This window comes from Planococcus citri, chromosome 2, assembly GCF_950023065.1.
Source record: "Planococcus citri chromosome 2, ihPlaCitr1.1, whole genome shotgun sequence".
Taxonomy (NCBI): Eukaryota; Metazoa; Arthropoda; class Insecta; order Hemiptera; family Pseudococcidae; genus Planococcus; species Planococcus citri.
Window position 1 is genome coordinate 81,364,245 of NC_088678.1, and position 20,436 is coordinate 81,384,680.

A 20,436-nucleotide genomic window follows, 5' to 3' on the forward strand; every position below is an offset into this window, starting at 1 on the left:
ACTACTCGCATTCGCATCTTCCTTGCCGAAATGCTGAGGGGTCGAGGGGCGAGGGAAGGGGTTGCGTTACGTGCGGTAATGCTCGCAGCTAAACGTGACGCGTAACGCGCCAAGCTTTGCGTCCTACGCTTCTGTCGAGATTAATAAAAAGTATACGTAAGAAAAAAAAAACTTTCAAAAACTTGCGGAGCTTTTTCATTTTCAGCGCGCTGCTATCGCGCGAAATACCGGAAATGAAGTTTTTTGTACCGTTGCTGCTGCGACGTGCTGAGTGGCAGATTAGGAAGCGACGACTTGAAATTCACTTATAAGATTCGAGTTTAGAATCTTCAGAATGTCGTCTACTCGTCAGAAGAAGGTGAAGAGGGGGGAAGGGGGAGTACGAGTGAACTCTGGGACTAGTTTTGAGATCCTCAAAAGACGTAACTTGAAACTCTTTTTGGAACTCTTTTTCTCTTTCTGTATGAGCTTCCCATCTCTTTCTCAATTTTTTAGTTTCAACCACAAAACTTTCAAAAATTCCTAAAAAAATCGCTTGAAGTTCGGTGAATTATTGAACCTCAAAACGTGACAATTGTACAAGAAATTTGGCTATTTTCCATTTTTGAAGTCATTTTCATTGGTCACACAAAAGAGACTCTCGAGACGTCTGCCTGATCTGAAATTGGCCAAATAAATTTTTAGATTTTTGACCTTTGAAAACTTCGATATTTTCCTCCCCCCTCCCCCTCAAAAAAATAATCTATAGATAATTCGATTTTAAAAAATACGATAATCTTTCTTGAAATTAAAATCGATGATTCTGAACCGAATTTGAGCATTTTCAGTCATTCTGGAGCCTCCAGCGCAATTTATAGGTTCCTCTGGAATTATTGAATTTCTCCAAAAGGCGCGGGAATTAGCTTGGGCAGCTAACAATCGATTTGTGGCTTATTCTCAGCCTGTTTAACGAGTTTATCAGCATTTCAGCCGATTTCCAGGCGAATGACCTCGAATGCGTTTTTTTGATCAGCATATTCATCAAAGGGGGAAAAAAAATCAAAAAATTCCCCAAAATTTGCACAAATCACTGCATCTTGTCAAAAACCGAGCCCCCAAATCCGAATCCCATCTCATTGAGACGTTCTGGAACTTCTAGTCCAATTTTCGATTTCTACAGAATTTAAAAATTTCTCCAGAAGTCTTTGAAATTTATTTTCGGCAGCTAAAAATCGAGCTGATGGCTTGTTCTTGACCTGCTTCAAGAGTAAGTATATCCATATTCGAGCCAATCTCCAGGCGGATATCTCCAGTGCAATTTTTCAAACAGCATTTTTATAAAGAAAAAAAATTCAAAAAAAAAATCAAAATTATTAGTTATTCGCACGAATGGCTGAATCTCGTCTAAAACACCCCCCCCCCCTCATCCAATCAGAATTTCCCTGTAAAAAATTTTCCATTGTTTCAAACGCTGGACAAAAAATCGCTGAAAATCAGCCCATTTTTTTTTTTTTTTTTTTTGTAATATTTCGAAACTCGATTTTTAGCTCCCCAAAATCAATTTTCGACTCTTCCAGAGAAATTCCAAAATTCTGGAGAAATCGAAAATCATGCTGGAGGCTCCAGAATTCCTGGAAATGGTGAAATTCGGTTTAGGGGAGTTGACATTAATTTCAGAACTTATTTTCACCATTTTTGCAAAATAAATTACATGTTTTATGAATTTAAAAAAAATATAAATAGTTGAAAATACTCAATTTTGGATTTTTTAAAATTCGTCAGAACTCGAAAAATGAATCTGGACAGCTGAAATTTTACTGTTGTCCAGATCAAATTGATCGAAAGGTTCCCTTGTCAAGACTTTTGGGTCACACTGTATATTGTACATATAAATTTTCGTTCTAATGGGATTAGAACAATCTTGATTCAAAAGAACGACTGCAAAAGGTCAGAAAATTTCTCATTAACATTGTTATTAGAACTATTCTTTTCACAAATCAAAATTTAAAACATGAGAAAATTCAGATTTTTGTGCAACTATATAGAAGTCTCCTGGCTCAGTTAACCGATTTTCTCGATATCCAGATGTTGAAATAACGATAAGGTTAAATATTTCAAAATTTTACAATCACCAAACATCACTATTGTATTCACTTCATTCCAAAATTGAAGGCTGGAAAAATTATCTTCAAATTGAAAAAGAAATAATTTCTCAAAATTTATCTACGCAATGCAGGATCTGAAATAAATTTCCAGATATCTATTTATGGACTTGGTCAGATACTTTTTTTCTTCAAATCCAAATCGTAGGCTTCAACATGCGGTAGGCATAAATTCAAACGAAAATAATAATATAAAAAAAAACAACTTTAAACTGTCTTTTGAAATTAAAATCATGGCCAATGACCACGCACATTTTTTTTTCAGAAAAGAGAACACCTCCTTCAACCTGAAACTTGGCCTTTTACAAGGTTTCCATATTCTAGCCTCGCCTTTAAAAAAATTCCGATTTTTTTTAGCATTATTTTCAAAGCTTCAGAGATCCATATTTTTTCCACATTTACGAATATTCGTTCTTCAATAAAATATCGTAGGATTTTCAACCTTTGAATTTCAATCACGACTTTTGCCTACATTATGGTACTCGTTGCATTTTACAACATAGAAGATTTTTCAGGATTTAGCACTTCCATGAAATTCGTACCTATACAAATTATATAATTTTTGGTCAGCTGTTGCAAAAACCACGTGAACCTCATGCCACCTCTTTTCCAAAGGATAACCTTCGTCTCAAAAACTAAGCCAGCAGAGTTCATCAACCTCGGGTTTTGCTTAGAATTAACAACTGGCTTGAAACATAAAATTTATCAACGTGTCCTCGTCCTCGACATATATTCTTCAACTCCTCAAGTCGAGTTCATCGACTATACGTAGGTATAGGTACTTTCAGCCAGTTTATATAATACCTATCTATCTACGTATTCGAACATACACACACCTTATGTATAAATCATAATCCGATTCTTCGTTCTTAGTAGTCAGATGGTTTGAACCTGATAAGCGTCTCTTATGTAAAATTTGCGCAGACAAAAAATACGTATTACGTAATGTAATTTTTCAACTTTGCGATGACCAGTGCTGGGTGCTCTGATCGAAATAGAGACCCATTATAGTGCTCAGTAAAACAAGTGCACGTGTACAAAAAAAAATAGCTATAAAAACAAATAACACCGAAAAAAAAACTGAAACAGTCTAGAGAGATTCTTATGTCATCAGCCTAAGAAGTCATTTATAGGCAATTTTCAATACATTCGAGAACTTATTCGAAAATATAAACATCCCTAGAGACATGACGGAGTTGCTGATTTCACTGAGGAAACCTCCAGTTGTGCTAACTCGCTCAGGAATCATCTAGAGGCATCCTCAGTACACTTCTCATAGGCTCGAGCCAGCTGCCTCCAGATACGAATAAAACCAGCTTCCAAAAGCTATGTACCAATACCAATACGAACATATTACAAACACCTACGTACCTTTTTCTATCACCATCCATTACATGTAGAAACCAATATTGGAAAACAACCACCGCTCGTACGTATTTTGCAATAAGACAGTTCAACGTACAACAGAGCTCTTATCGAACCAGTTGCGATAAAAAACTTGGCCAACGAAAATACCGACAAAATAGTCGCCACATCTCGAAAACTTGATACTTAATAAAAAAAAATACAGCTAAAATACACAAAGAACCAAAATATTTAGGACAAAAAAAAATCACTCCAACGGTTCTTCGCGCGTCGCGAATTCCACCACAGATAATATAATACGATAACAATATTCCAAACTCGTCGAACAAACTATTACAACGATACAAAACCACGCCGCGACGCCGGATCCGATCAGGCACCGGCCAAAAAAACTCGGCTAATCGTTAAAAACAGACGCGAATTTCGGCGAAAACAACTTATACTCGTATGTGAGAACAAAATGTCCACGATCACCAATCCGTCGCAACCAGATAAATACTCAAAGGACAACTCGCGTTTTCTCGACGTCCGTCGATCGTCGATTCGGCCACGCCGGCTACCAACGTTCTATCATTCGATCGCTACGTACAGCATGCGAACTCGTAGTCGTAGCAGCAGTCGTAACACGCTGTTCGTCGAAACACCGCACAACACGCTCACGCTACCGCAACAATAACACGTACCGATACACAGACCGAACCTTGGACACTTTCTCTCACCGAATCCCTTCCCCAGTCGCTCAAACTTGACGACTTATTACTCTTTGGTTGGTCGATTCCATTCGCGATTTCTTCTCTTCCGCGTTTTGCTGCGTTGCATACCCTACTGCCGCCGTCTATACGTACAACTGGCTGCTGCAGTCCTCAGTGGTTATGATGGTTACCAGCCACCTTTGCTACCTCCATCCTCATCCACAATTATTGTGTGGCTCTAACTACAGCTTAGCTGCTATCTTACCGCATTCTAACTCTTACTCTTGCTTTTGCTCTTGTCTTTCCTCTTTGCTTTGACGCCATCTAGAACTGCGAACCTATTATTGCGGTTTTCTTTTCAAATCCATTGCAGAACATTGTGTTACACCTTTACCATTCACACTTTCCTCCAAAATGCCAGCACAATTTCTTGGTTTCCTCGACGGAAATCAACTCAACTGATTCATCATGACGAGCAACCTGAAGATTTACAGCAAACCAGACTGCAGAATTAGCCAAGTTCAAGAATTGGCTTTACAAATAGGTACTTTTGAGAGTAAAACGGCAGATGAAGTTGCTCGTTCGCCACCTTTCCTTTGAGAAGTCTTGTCATCCTGGAATTAGCCAATTGTATCCTTCATTTCTCAGAACTTATCCCAGTACAGTGGTCAATGACTTCTTGTTCATAATTCCACACTATTCATTATTCATAATGTAGCCATCATATCCTTGTACTATTCCATTATCAATTCAACAGGAAACTGATCCTTCTCACTTCAACCCACAGAAACTTTCTGGAAGCAGTGTATCAAGTTCTAAATTGTCGATGATTTTTCTCGAATTTTTGAAATCCTCAACATTGGCACCACTGCATTCCAAAATACTTCCTCAGTTTCAAGAATGATATCATTCAATATATTGTAATATTCTGGCTGTAAATTTAAAATCAAACACTTACCCACGGTTTTCGAGTCAATAAACAGTAAAATTTTATAGCTGTGAGCTCTTGATTCCCACAGCCACCCCTGATTCGCACAATAATTTGGTTCTCATAAATGTCAAAACTTCGAAACTTTTATGGCTCAGGGCTCAAGTTTTCACCCTCAAGCTCGCAACTATTTTCAATATGATAAAACCTAAACTTGAATAACATTGATATTTCTCATACATATTATAAAAAGTTGACATAATTAACAATTTGTACCAGAGCTAATGAGCTCTAAGTACTTTTTAACCCCTTTAAAATTAACCACAAGTACATTCAAAACACTGACATGACATTTACGACTTTTTTATCACTTACTATTACAGTGGGTTCCGTTTAATGTGGGTGCGTTGGTCCAAGGCATGTTCAACTCTATTAAGTGAAAAACTCTAATAACCAATTTAGAAAAAAATTGCAAAATTCCAAATTTAATTGAAGTTTTATCACTTTTTGATGTTTTTTAAAGGTGATTTCAATACTGTTTGTGTTTTTCAGTTAAGGTTAATCTTTTAATACACTTTGAACGCCTTTTCTTACAATTTTTATAAATTTTTACAAAAAATTCATCATCTCTCGCTAATTTTGTACTCCAATGCAAAAAGGATGGAAGTCCAATGACCTGGCACAAGGAAAGGAGGTTAGTGTGTTTAATGCAGTTTTGAGAAACAGGAATTTTAAATTTTGAACTGAAAAGTTTAAAATCCCTGTATCAAACTGCATTAAACACACTAACCTCCTTTCCTTATACCAGGTCATTGGACTTCCATCCTTTTTGCATTGGAGTACAGAATTTTCATCAATTTCAACATTTTTTCATCCAATTTTTGTTAAATTTTGCTGAAATTCATGATTTTCTCCAACTTTTAAAGATTAGTCCACTCTATTAACCGAGTGCAATGCTCATTTTCACGATTATAAGCGATAAAACTTGCATGTAAAAAGATGCAAACATTCCGTTCCAACTCATTTCAACTCTATTAAGCGAATTTCTCTATTAACCGATAACACATTAAGCGGAACTCACTGTATTTAGAATTGTAAACCTTTTTCATTTGTCGCGAGCGCCCACCCTCCAAATTGCAATTTTACAATATTGTAAATGTCACCCACATTTTGAAATCGCACATCCTTTTTGATCCTTTCCCAAAATAAATTTAAATCAAACTGACTTACCAATTTGACTAATTCAAAGCCCTCCCGCTCAAAACAAACCAAATTTTAATGTAAATACAATTAGGGTGAGTTTACAAATCCTCAGTTGTTTTCAGTCTACCAAAATAAATACTTCGAGTTCTGTTTTAACAATTCATTTCTTGACTACTGAATTTTTAAGCACTTACTTACTTATCAAATTTTCGAGTTTACGGTTTTTATTTATTTTTGTTTAATAATTTTTGAGTATTGTTTTTGAAGATTTTTTTTATTGCTGAATTTATTCACGAATCAATTAATTGAACAATTATTTTGTTCTCGAGTTATCAAACGTTTTCTTTTATCAAACATTTTATATTTTTTTGAAACCAATCGAGAATTTTGATTTTGATTCGCGAATCCATTTACAGCACCAGAGATTTCCTGTATATTTTACCAGTTCAATTTATTCAACAATTGGTATAAGTCTCCTTTTGGAGTACTTGGGACCTTTGGACATTGACCTGCTCAAATGCCTACATGGAACCAGTCACATACACATTCCAAGAAACAGACACACCCATCCTGGTAGTGACCACACCCAAGTTTTAGGACCAATCACAACACAGAGAAACTGACACACCCAAAGGAGTGACCACACCCAACCTTTACTTTAAGATGCACACTTTGTATTTGTTCATTAAGTGCTCTTGCCTGATGATGAAAAGTTGTACTTTTTGAAAAGATCTTTGCAATAAAAAGCATTAAAAATAAGGAGAGAGTTTTTTCTTTTCCAATTATTGGACTCCTTAGTTTTGGTTCATCCTTTACCTACCTTTTATTTATTTATTTATTTATTTATTCATTTATTTAAATTTTAGTTTAATAAGTTTTTCCTTACTTCGCCTAAACTTTAATTTCAAATTTTTTTATTTGAGTAAATAAAGATTTAAACATTTTCCTAATTTAACAGTAAATTTAGATTTTATTATTTTTATCCAAAATTTTGTAAATTTCTATCTCAAATTTATCAAATTAAATTTTGAAACTTAAACTCTCAAATTTTATTGAAATCAAAATTGAGGAATATAACAATATGTGGGCATCATTTATGCAAAATGAAGTAATTTTTCACGAAAAACTCAATTTTTGGGCAACCTCCCCCCCCCCCCAATGTGGCCCTTAGGAAGGTCCAACTGCAAATCTAACTTCATATTAGTGTTCAGCGGGATCGATTAATATGAAAACGATACCCATATTGTCAATTCTCTTTCACCCCAAAAATGAGGGAGGGGGTGCCAATGGGCTCAAAATGGGGCTTTCTGCAAAATCGCAACGAATTTTACTGAAATGTCATCAGTTTTTGGTACTTTATAATATATTCTAATCATTTTTCCAGATGACATTTCTGACATTTCTTCTCAAGATGTTTTAAACTGAATCTAGCTGAACTTTGACCGAATTTATTTTGACAATTTTCCCAGAAATATCATCAGTTTTTGGCAATTTTTAATAATTTAAATGTTTTTTTTTTTCAAATGCTTTTACATGACTTTCAACATTTTTCTCACAATTTTCAAGCCACACTCAATTTTTTTTCAGATTTCATCAGTTTTTGATAATTTTTAATACTTACATAGGTACTTTTAAAATTTTTTTTAAAATTTCTTTTTCAATTTTTTTGGATTACTTTTAGCATTTTTTTAAGGATATTTTAGACTACATTTTTCAAAAATTCGCCAAAATTTGATTCAAATTATATCAATTCTTGGTCATTTACCTAAAATGATTTTATCATGTTATTTTCCCAAATTCTATCAGTTTTCAGTGATTTTAAGCATTTTTATGTCATTACTAACGTTTTTCAAGATGTTTGGAGCTAATTTTGTCAAATTTTGATGTGAATTTCATTAGTTTTTGATCAGATATTTTTAATGATTTTATTTGTACTTTTTTCGGGTTTGGTTTCAATTTACTTCGTCGTTCAATAACTTAAAAAATTTGATCAGGTTTTAATAATTTTCAACGATTTTCTCATTTTTTTTTGATGTTTTTATGTAACTTTTCTCATTTTAAAATAATGTTTTACGCTTCTGTTGCGAAATTTTGATGAAATGTCATGAATTTTCATCAATTTTTGACGATTTTAATTTTTTTTTGTTCTAGTGTCTTTGGGTCACTTTTTGCATTTTTTTTTTCAAATGCAATGTATCCAGAAACTTTTACAAAATTTTATAAAATTGTTTCAAATTGTAACAGTTTTTGATAAGTTTTAATGATTTTAATGGTTTCCAAGTATTTAAATGTCATTTTCAATATGTTCCGTGTGTTATGATTGCCAATCGGTAACTTTTAATGATTTTATTGCTTATTTCAAGCGTTTTGGATTTTTTTGTGTCATTTTTTCGCAATATTTTCAAGTTGCTCATGTCAAACTTTGCAAAAATTCCATCAGTTTCAGATAACTTTCAATTACATATTTCTATGCATGTTTCACTCAACTTCTGTCAATTTTGATAAATTTCACGGAATTTTTCATCAGTTTTTGGTGATTTTATGTTATGTCATTTTTTCGACGTACGTAATTCAAAATTTTCAGTAATTCTCACTCAATTTTGTCAATGTTTGAATGAAATTCATGCTTTAATTAACTACAAATTGAACCATTACCTTTCCTTCTTCCGCTTCATTTTCTAAGATAATCTTGACATCAACAAAAAAGAACCCATCTGGTCCAAGTTACCAATTTTGTACATTAATATTTTCAACATACCTGAAACAAACGAAATCAAAATAAAACCAAATTAATTTACAACTTCATCGATTCGATGCTTTATTAAATTAATATTATACATAATTGACATATTAAACAAAGAGAATGGCACTAAGACTTGGTTTAATTTCGCTAGATCAAAGTTACAATGGCAGGTAAGGTATGCTCTTTAATGGCACCGTAAGAGAATAGCTTTCGTTCGATCCAATACCCATGTCCTATACGTGTACGTAAGTATATAATGTAGCAATGAAATAACGATTTCGGCAACGCTGCACACGGTGACGTGTGTGTTGTGTACATAACCGGCCATCATATACTTTCTAGGTATAGCAGTCAAGTTCGCCGTCAAAATCTTCGATATGCGAAAGGTAAAAGGCGTACCTGGACCTGGCCATTCGTATTCGTCGTGTATGCATAATTCGAGCACAATGCGCATTATCTCGACGACACATGTTTATCCGAAAGTAAAAGTTACTCGACGAAATTACCGACAACGGATGAAGCGCGGCGATGACGATGACATTCGAAAGAAACCTATTAAAAAAAATATGTACCTACTCGTCGTAACTCGTAATTTTCATCGCTTTTAGAGGTCGTTCAGTCGAATTATAAAAATTTAACAATAATTAAAATCAATTTAATCAAGAAGTAATGCACGCGTTACGATGACTCTCGAATATCATCAGCTTCTCATAGGTACACCTTCAATAGTACCATCAGCCAATCGTAATAAATTGCAACGGTACCATCATCATCACCATCACCTTCATCTCTATCGGATGTTGATGAATTCATCCGCACTCGCACGTTTAATTTCCAACTTTTCGCTTATAGGCTGGCAGACAATAGATTTCACATTGTACAGTCTTCGATTCAAAGTAAACATAGCCTGCCCACGTATAATCATTAATCATCTCAACTAGCGAAAGAAATTTTCTGCACCGTACCTCCACTACCTCTACCTACCTACGTGAACTATTAATGGAATCACAATACCTGCTAGAATAATTTGTCTATCAAATAGGTACATGCCCATTTTGTCTCAACATTTACCGTTATAATGATTATTTTTCGTTAGAAGAAATTCGTTGCCATCTTATAGATCATATTAAATTTAATGACAATGAGGAAGCGCAGGCCCTTTTCGACCTCCCATCTAGACAAACCTCACTTTCACACATATTTGTGAATAGTTTTTATTTTCCAGTAAACCTTAGGTATGTACATATATAGTCCGGCATATGCATATAGGAATAATTGCACCCCCCCCCCCACTGACTCTCTGGGACACCTTTTTCTTAAAGGGGAAATCCTAAAGAACATTTTAAAGCAAACTTTCCCAAAAAAAAAGTTGGCCTTATGTATCTACTCTTCTTGTTTCTTACTTGCCCGCGTCTGGACATTGCAACTATGAAATTCTTGCAACCAGTTCCCTCCAGCCAGGGCTGTATACCAATATAAATACCAAAATACCAATACCGGCAAATTTTGAAAAAATTTATGAATACCGTTATACTAATACCGGTCAATTAGCAGACAGACGAAGTACCAATTTACAAAATACCAATAAACATGTTGAAATGGTATTAATACCAAAATAATTTTCAATGGTATTATTTTGGTACCTATTTTGAATTTTCATATTGAAAAACTTATATATAACTCCAAAATCAAGGTGTTCAAAAATAAAAAAAAATCGTAAGTCCCAAAACAATTGAAAAAATTTCGAAGTTTTTGATTTCTTTATTATTTTGTATTGATATTTCATCCTTGACTTCCTTAAGTATTGAACCTAGGTAGGCAATTATGGTCAGTTTTGGCCTAAAAACACACGTTTCAGTTTGGTATTATATTGGTACAATACCAATACCAATACCAATACCAGATACTGAAAAAAAATCCACAAAATACCAATACCATCTTGGGTACTGTATGCTAAATACCAATACCTGATACCAATACCCTATATGTTTATCGGTATACAGCCCGGGCTCCAGCTATCTCTGTCATCGACCCTTCTTGTGCATTCTACCAGCGACATTTTGGCAGCTTTCTTGATCAAGTCCGTGTATCAGGTGGGTGATCATATTGATGACTGTGCTAAGTCCATCAACCTTTTACTCTCCTTATCTGGACCACTATTCCAATGGTACATTTTGATGCAAACCTCCCAAATTGAGCTCGTAAAGAATGCTTCTGCACATTGCGCAAACTCATCTATTATACCTTACCCCGCATATAGTCAGATTTGAAAGTTATCATCTTCCACATGCAATTATACATAGGGTTGAGTAACTACACCTTGATGGTGCCATTAGATTCTTTATAAACTTGATTTGAAGGTTTGCATCAAGTATTTGCATGATTTCTGATTGGAATAGCGGTCCAGATAAGGAATAAAAGGTTGATGGCTAAGTCTCTCCCTTACTCCCAACTACTGTTTGAATATTGATGTATATTTTGTTCTTTTCCAGACCCACAATATCCTTAGCATGAGTCTGTAGCAGCTCCATTGGGTGAAAATCTGCCGATGATATGCAACAAAAAACGTGGCAGGAATTGCAACACTTTCCGCCAATACTTTTCTACTCATTAATCAACACACATATTTTTTTACGCGATAAATTCTGCAACGTCCAATATTCATGAACATTTTTTTGGCTCTGCCAGGGATCGAACCCCGGGTCTCTGAATTGAAGAGCATCTTTCCTACTTCCCTAACCACCGGGACATGTGATGGAATAAATGCAAATATTTCTATACTATGCTAAAACATTCGCGTAAAATACCACATTTATACGTGTTATTTAGCAAATACGTGAAAGAATATGCCAAACAAAAAGGTTAGTGGCATATTTTGTAGTTGGTTTCTTCCAGTGTGAAGAAACACGCCATGTAATTTGAAAGCGTTGTGGCCTTATGCAAGAAAAATACCCTACAAAATATTCAAGTAGCATATTTTTCAGCAGATTTTTTGGTGCACCAATCCGCCTTCTGAATAGCGCTTTTTCATGCGTATATATTCAGAATACATCAAAAAACCAGCTAGTTTTGGTGTCTTTTTCAGCGTATGGGCAGATTTTCCACCAATGGAAAGTACATTTCAAATGCATTGATTTTGTCTTGATCTGTCTTGCATATTGTCCAGCATTCTGTCGCATACAGGAAGATGGAGAAAACTAGCATTTTCACAATTCTGAGTTTTGTGACCTTTGTGATGTCACGGTTTTTCCAGATCCAATTGAGCTTTCCCACCTCCGCTTTTGATATGACTGACCTTCTCCTGATTTCTGCAGCTGAGCCTCCCTAATTTGTTATCAAGAACCAGTCCTGAACTACCCCATGTCAATGATTTCCAAAATTTCAGTTCTGTCCTTACACTCCCTATTGATTATCATTATTTTTGGTTTTCCTTTATTTTAATTTCAGACCTGCCTTGTTGCTGGTTTTTTCAATCTTCTGGAACATGATTGACAGGTCGGCCAAAATCACAGATTTCAAACACGTTTTGGAGCTACCAGCAGATTTTTGAAATTAATGTAATCCTGCAAGTAAGCGTGTACCATTGCTCTGTGTGCTGTGCGCTTCTCATGCACTTGGCAAGGCTGAGGTTTGTGGCTTTGCAAATGGAGTCACTGACAATCATCCACTTGCTCTAGCTCCATCTACTCTGCCTTGCACAAATATTGTCCCCATGTCATCTGCTCTTGTGACCAGGCTGAAATATGTACTTGAGTATCTGGCCAAGGAACACTGCATATAGTCGTTTGGTCACACCAATTTCTCTCAGTATAGAAGCGTTAGTTCTTTTCGCTGCCAAAGGGACTCTCAGTAGCCACCTCCAGAACCATATTTCCATTGTGTCGACTCATCACAGTCATCACCAATCTTCTTGGCAAATAGTCCAAATCTTGGTTGCATACAGAATACTGAGAAGACCTGCACACTCACTAATTTTAGGAAACCTGCTTATTTCTGAATTGCTCCATATTCGTTTTAAACAAGTCGTTGCAGTTCTGGTGAGCTGGCAGCAGTGATGTACTCGTATCTCAGCTTCACACTCACTAGTGTTCTTAACTTCTTCTTAATGATTGATCCAAGGTGGGCAAATCACTTCAAACTTTCAATTCCATGGGCTTACTGGATTTCTGCCGAGTTGTTGGTTAGCCTGTCAATTATACCATCATCTTTGTTTTTGTCCTGTTGATCAGTATTCAGTAATAAGCCATATCTTGCACTGACTTCCTCCAGGCATTTGAGTAGCATGGACATATACTCCATACTTGAGGCGGCCAAATATGTCATCAGCATACTGAAGTTTCCTAATTCAACTAATTTGCCAAAAAGTTTTGTTTCTTGCCAAGAAAATTACAGTCTTTTTAGCAAAAAATTGGAAAAAAAATTCTTCCTAAAGTCTGACTTTTTGACAGAAATTGCAAAAAAGCATAATTTTTTCACTAACAAAAAAATGCCAACAAGTTTTGCTTTCTGCTAAGAATGGTGAAAAATCTCCTTTTTGTCAAAATTGCCAATTAATAGTAAGGTTAGGTAGATATTGTTTTTTGCTAAAAATAGTCGCGATTTTTTTTTTTACCAATTGTTGGCTAAAATTTTCAATCTCACATTTCGCCAAAAATTGCCAAACAAATTCCCTTTTTCAAACAATTACAGAAATTTCATTTTGTGTTTTTTTTTGCAAAAAAGTCCAAATTGTACTTTTTTCAAAACTTGTCCAAAAAGCTTGCTTATTTTGGCAATATAGTTGCCAATTGATTTTTTGCTTTTTATCAAATAAAAAGTTTTGTTTTTTTGCCTAAAATTGCCAAAAATTACCAAAAAGTCTAATTTTTTACCTAAAAAAAAATACCTACTTACATTTCACTTTTCGAAAAAATAACGAGAAGACGTAATTTTTTCCTCGATAATTATTGTTGGTTTTTGCTGAATTGACAAATGTTTGCTTTTTGACAACCAATCTCGCTTTTCTGTCAAAAGTTGCTAAAATGTAAGTTATCACTTTTTCCAGCAATTCCCAAGTTTCGCTTTTTGCTAAAATTGTGAAAATCTTGCTTTTTCTCAAAGTTTCCTATTTGGAAAAAGAAGAGGAAATAGTCCGAGCGGTTTTGAAGGCAAAGTCGACAAACCCAGTTGACCAAATGCTAGCAAATTTTGTGCTAGCGTAAATGGTGCCGGAATTTGAGACACTTTTTTAAAAAAATGCTAGCAAATCAGTTGCGATTAGGTCGCATTAGAGTAGCAGAATTGCGCACAAATAGCTAGCACGTAGCTGGCACAAAGCTAGCAAAAAGCTAGCATTTTGTTGGCACTTTGCTCTGCATTCTGCTACGTACATGCAACTAAATCGCGACTGATTTGCTAGCAATTTTTGCAAAAAGTGTCTCATATTCCGGCACCATTTACGCTAGCGCAAATTATGCTAGCAAGAAGCTAGCATTTTGCTAGCGTAGAAAAACTTTGATCAGTAAAGTAATTACTATTAATTAATTTTTAAAAATTCTGGGTGTTTACCTTTAACAGGTGGTAGTTTTCCAGGAAATTCCAAAAATTAGGCGACTGTCCCAGCTCAGAGGTAGCATAACGCTAGCATCTTGGGATAGTATAAGAAGAGTGATGTCACTCTTCTTACTTTTCAACAAGATACCACCTTGAGCTTATATTCAACTTGATGACACACTTTATCTAAGAGTAGCAAACTATACCATGAGAGAGATCGACGCTAGCAATTCGCTAGCATTATGCTAGCGCTTATGTTGAAAAATCTCTTTATTAAATAAAAAATGAAGTTTTTTTTTTAAATAGAAAAATTGTCAAAATTTAAAATTTGAAAATGAAGTATCAAACAAACCATGAAAAGGAAAAATTTCAAAATTTTTGAACAACATTTTAGTCCACGGCAATGGGAGTAATTGCACCCCCTGCCGATCCTCCGGGACAACTTTTTCCTCAAAGGGGACATCCTAAGGAACATTTTAAAGCAAACTTGCTGAAAAAAAAATTGGCCTTACTTACAAAATGGCGGCAATTTTGATTGAAAGGTCAGCCGAAATCGCAGAATTCGCGTTTCAACATAGGACGTGCACGAAATTTTTCAAACCTTACAAACGTAGATCGAAAGATCATGCAAAAATTCATCACCTGTCAAAATTTCAAGTGGTAAAGTACCTTTTTCGATTTTCGGTGAATTTTCAAAAATCAAATTTTGGCCAAAATGTGAGAAAAAATCAAAATTTTACCAAATTGACCAAGAAACCTGACATTTGGGATATACCCTATTTTCGACATGCCAAATCGATGGGAAACGGTTTCAACTTGTTTTGAGCAGTTCTGTATCCTCCAGCAGATTTTTGAAACTCAAATTGAAGTTGTAAAGCTCAAATTTATTCTGAAAACTAATTTCAATACGCTACGAAGTACTGCAGGTGAATTTCAAGTCGTTTTGGAGCCTCCAGCAGATTTTTGAAACTTTAAATTTTCACAAAATTTCATCAAACTGAGATGGAGAGTCGAAATTCATTCTGCAAACTAATTTTAATACGCTACGAAGTCGACTGCTTGTGGATTTCAAGTCGTTTTGGAGCCTCCAGCGAATTTTCGAAGGTTGTATGGCGTTTTTTGGAAAATTGGAATTTCCTAAAAGTAGCTGGAAGCTTCAAAACCATTTGAAACCTGCGAAGTAAATTTCAGCTTGCCAACTCCAATTGATTAATTAATGTTGTGGGAATTTCAAGTTTCAAAAGCCTACTGGAGGCTCTAAAATGACTTGAACCCACCTGAAGTCGTCTTCAGAGGGTGTTAAAATTGGAGTGTAGAGTAAACTACAGCTTTCCATGTCCATTTGATGAAATTTTGTTGTCCCCTTTAAGAAAAAAGTTGCCCCGGAAGATCGGCGGGGGGGGGGGTGCAATTACTCCTATTGTCATATGCAGGAATATTTTTAATGATTTTTGTATGCGCGCTGAGGGATGGAAAAGATACTTGCTCGCATTTGCTACAATAAATAACGCAGAAAAAGGTTTATTGGTGAGAAATGCGTAAGATCTGGTAGCACGTTCCTATCATTTGACTATAAAGAAAACGCCAAGTCACCAGATGCAGAAACTAGAGATATGCTTACATTTTTCTAGAGCCAGATGGCTAAGTAAATGCTAGCTCAGAGATGCAAGAATATTACCTGAAGTTTCCTATCATAAAACTGTGAGCAGGTACATATTAGTCAGTGATACGCTGGCATTAAGCGAGCAGGTATAGATTGAGGCAAAAGCTAGCTGAGATATGCGAGAATATTGCTTGAACTTTCTTGGCATAGAATTGCAAGCAAGTATCCATCAGTGATACGCTAGCATCAGGCAAGCATGTATGAAGTGAAGTAAAAGCTAGCTGAGATATGCGAGAATATTGCTTGAACTGTCCTAGCATAGAATTGCGAGCAAGTATCCGCTAGTAATACGCTAGCATAAGGCGAGCAAGTTAAAGTGAAGTAAAAGCTAGCTGAGAGTCGCTGGAAAACAGCTCGAAAATTGCTAGAATTGAATTTGCTAGCGAAAAACTGCAAGAAAATCGCTTACTTTTAGCGAGATAATTATTGCTGGCCACAAAAAGCGAGTAAATTGCTAGCAACTTATCAAAACGCGAATAAAACGCTAGCTTTTTGCTAGCATGTGGTCAACTGGGTTAATGAGCATTTTTCTACGACTTTTTTTCTTTCAAAATTCCAGAAAAAGGAGAAATGAATTTGATACATAATTTGAAGTCTGATTGAAAAAAAGCAGAACTTTTTGATGAAAAAGTAAAAAAAGCAGGACTTGCAGTAGTAATGTCAACCTTTTTTTGGCATGTTTGCTTTATAATGTTCTTTAGGATGTCCCCTCTAAGAAAAAAAGCTAACCCAGTGGTTGGAGGCGGGGGGGGAGGTGCAATCATTCCTATTGTCATATGCGGGACTATTACACGTATAACGATGATTGTTTAAACGGAATCACTTCGCCAATACAAAAAATACAATCTCATTCCAGACATTCTTCCAAAAAAAAAAGTTGCTATCATTCGCCCACGCTGAGTACATACATACAGCATCCCCGGAACCATATTATGCACACCGCAGAGCAAAATGAGACCAGCGTGGGCGTAAGTGAACAGCTAAACATCGGTAAAAATAAGAGGAGAAGAAGGGGCAACAGAACTAGCTGTACTCGTAGAAGCAAAAACAACGCGATTGTGGAGCACTTTATTGTGGCTTCTGTTTTCCAATTAATTTCGCTCACCAGCGATATCCATTATCCGCACATACAACATGTGCACCGCAACGAACTGAAGGCAACTTTTCGAGCAGCTTTCTTTCGATTCGAATCAATAACCTCACGTTTAGGGCGTACGTAGGTACTTCCGTCATTTACTTCGTGTACTTGGAATATTCAAAGTTCTATAGTCGTATAGGTATTACCAGATCGTGTTTCGAGAATTGCAAAAATCCACCTTTTGATCGTGATGTAAGCGATGACTGACTAGCTCACCGAGATACCCATCGGACAATAATTTCTCGGTATCTCTACGAGCCAGTCCATCGTTGAATGTAAATACGAGTAAATAAATCTGCAAACGTATAACGGTCATCAACATATCGCGAATCACATCAGGTTAGCTGTACACGCAGGTGACAATAATTCATTAATACGATATCGTGATTACTTCCTTTAGGTATAGTTTCGAAACACACGTGTGAACCAAAGAAATGGCGGTAAAATAAAATCCAGCTTCTCGCAAATTTTTACGATGATTTTGTACATATCACTATAATACTATGTATGTACCATGATTACCGCACGTGCCGTCGTCGCCGCCGCCATTGTCGCCCAAATTAAAACAGACTATGTAAATACGAGTAAGTATACTGAGCCACCGTATGACGTACTCGTATTTTTTGTACACTTTATCCATCTGGAAACGCCAGCACCCATCGGTATGACTGCTGCTGTCGTTACGCTGCAGCTCGCACACCTCCCGTCCTAAAATTTGGAATAGTTCGACGAACACGCGCGCCCAATGCTTTAGCAAACACGGTTTTCTAAAATAGACTCGAAGTAGATCGCCTATTTCATCCAGCCTATATAGCCGAGTATTCCTCGTACCCCTTCCTCACTTTCGGCTTCCTTCTGTTGGATGGCGGATTCTCTTGAATTTTTACCGATCGCGGGTTTCGAAGCAAGGGTAGAATGTTTTTGGAATACCGAAGGAAGGAGAAACGGAGAGGAAAAGGAGGCGTTCGAGCTTATACGTGTGATCATTTTCGAACACCACGTCTGGAAGCCTTCAAAAGAAGTTACATTTTCTCCAGCAATTTTAGATCGCTCTAGAAGGCGATGTGCAATCAACTTCGTTATACCTGAAAATTTACTGTAGACAAGATTTCGAGCCCCCCCCCCCCCTATTGCCGCCAGTTTTGAACCGATTTGAAGCCTACAGCACGAGTTGACTTCTCTCCAGAAAATCAAGATCCCTCCAAAAGGCTTTCGATCAACTTCTGCAACTTGAAGTGTAATCCTACCATACGTTTGACATTTTCAATTGATGGGGACAAATGATATTCCAAATCGAAGAGACTGGTTGATTTTTTTACAAAAAAATCCGAAATAGAGCTCGTTCTCAATCCCCCCCCCCCCAAAAACCCCTGAAGCAAACAAAAAAACTCGTTTTGGCAACAAAGAATTCTTGAATTTCAATTTCTGGCTCAAAAATATTTTTTGATCATTTCAGCAAGAAGGGAGACTTCCCAGGAATTTCTGAAAAAACGTGATACTTGAGAATTTTTGGCAGGAAAGCAAGCTTTTTGTGTGGTTTCTAAAAAGAAGTGAGACTATTTTAGAATATTTTGCAAAAAAAAAAAACGACAAGCTATTTTGTAAAAAAAAGGGGGAATTTTAGACAATTTTTGGGAAAGCAGGCATTTGTCGACATTGCCCTTAAAACCGCTCGGACTATTTGCTCTTATTCTTTTTCCAAATAAGAAACTTTGAGAAAAAGCAAGATTTTCACTATTTTAGCAAAAAGCGAGACTTTGGAATTGCTGGTAAAAAGTGATACAATTTAGTAATTTTTGATAGAAAAGCGAGAGTGTTTGTCAAAAAGCAAAAATTTGTCAATTTCAGCAAAAACCAACAATTATTGACGAAAAAATCATGTCTTCTCGTTATTTTTTCGAAAAGTGAAACTTTTTGTAAGTATTTTTTTAGGTAAAAAATTAGACTTTTTGATAGTTTTTGGCGATTTTAGGCGAAAAAACAAAACTTTTCATTTGGTAAAAAACTAAAAAGTAATTAGCAACTTTTGCCAAAAAGCAAGAATTTTGGGCAATTTTTGGAAAAAAGTACGACTTTTTTAAATTTATTGCAAAAAACGACAATTAAATTTATTGCAAAAAACGACAATTTTTATTTCGAGAAAATTTTGTTTAAAAAAAATGAAAATTTCTTGTCATCTTTGACAAAACGAGATGCGAGAGTTTCAATTTTAGCAGAAAACAGAATTTTTTGGCTACCTACTTTCAGCAAAAAAATTATACTTTTTCGCATTCGTTTTCGAAAAAACGAGACTTTTTAATTTTTTGGTTAAAAATCAAGACTTTTGCATAATCTTAAAAAAAAATCGGGGGTTTTGAAATATTTTGCGAACAAGTCACAATTTTTAGCAAGAAACGAGACCATTAGTTCGACAAAAAAGTGAGATTATTTACAATTTTTGGCAGAAACCAAAACTTTTTGGATAGTGAAAAAATGATGCTTTTTCGCAATTTTTGTGAAAAAGCTAGATTTTTTTACAACATTAATATACGGCAATTTCCACCAATTTTTGTAGGCAAATTTGATAAAAGGCGAAACTTTTAGACAATTTTTGGAAAGAATACAACTTCTTGGAATTTTTTACAAAAAACTACAATTCTAAGCAAATTTTGCTGGGAAAATAAAAATTTCTGTCATTTTTTGAAATACTGAAACTTTTAAAAATTTTTTTGCAAAAAGTGAGATTTAGGTACATTATTTTAGCAATATGTAGAACTTTTTGGCTACAATTAGCAAAAAAAGAATACCATTTCGCACAATGGTTGTCAAAAAAATCAGACTTTTAATTTTTTGTTTAAAGCCCTTAGACACCAGAAATTTTGTTCAATTTCAAACCTCAGGCTAACAGAAAAGCTCAACTTTTTGAACTTTCTGAATTTCTTCATACTCAGTCAGAAGGGAACCTCTTGAGGTGTCACACTCCGATTTGAACGGGACCGCGATTTTTGGAAAGAGCAGAGTCTAAAACTCCCAAAACCAAATTTTCAGCTAC

General features: G+C 35.5%; 1 protein-coding gene across 3 annotated transcripts in view; it reads right to left on the minus strand.

The window, feature by feature from the left end:
• Hr4 (Hormone receptor 4) overlaps nt 1–20,436 on the minus strand; it is a 212,462-nt gene that overhangs the window by 66,620 nt on the left and 125,406 nt on the right. Inside the window, exon 1 of one of the 3 annotated variants that reach the window (XM_065353508.1) lies at nt 3,513–4,472. The exons of 1 other annotated variant lie outside the window; for it this stretch is intronic. In XM_065353508.1, coding sequence (XP_065209580.1) covers nt 3,513–3,528 — 16 coding nt within the window. In that variant the 5' untranslated portion in view covers nt 3,529–4,472. Of the gene's footprint in view, nt 1–3,512; nt 4,473–20,436 lie in introns of those variants that run through there. One more of the 3 variants, XM_065353509.1, reaches the window with a different exon arrangement.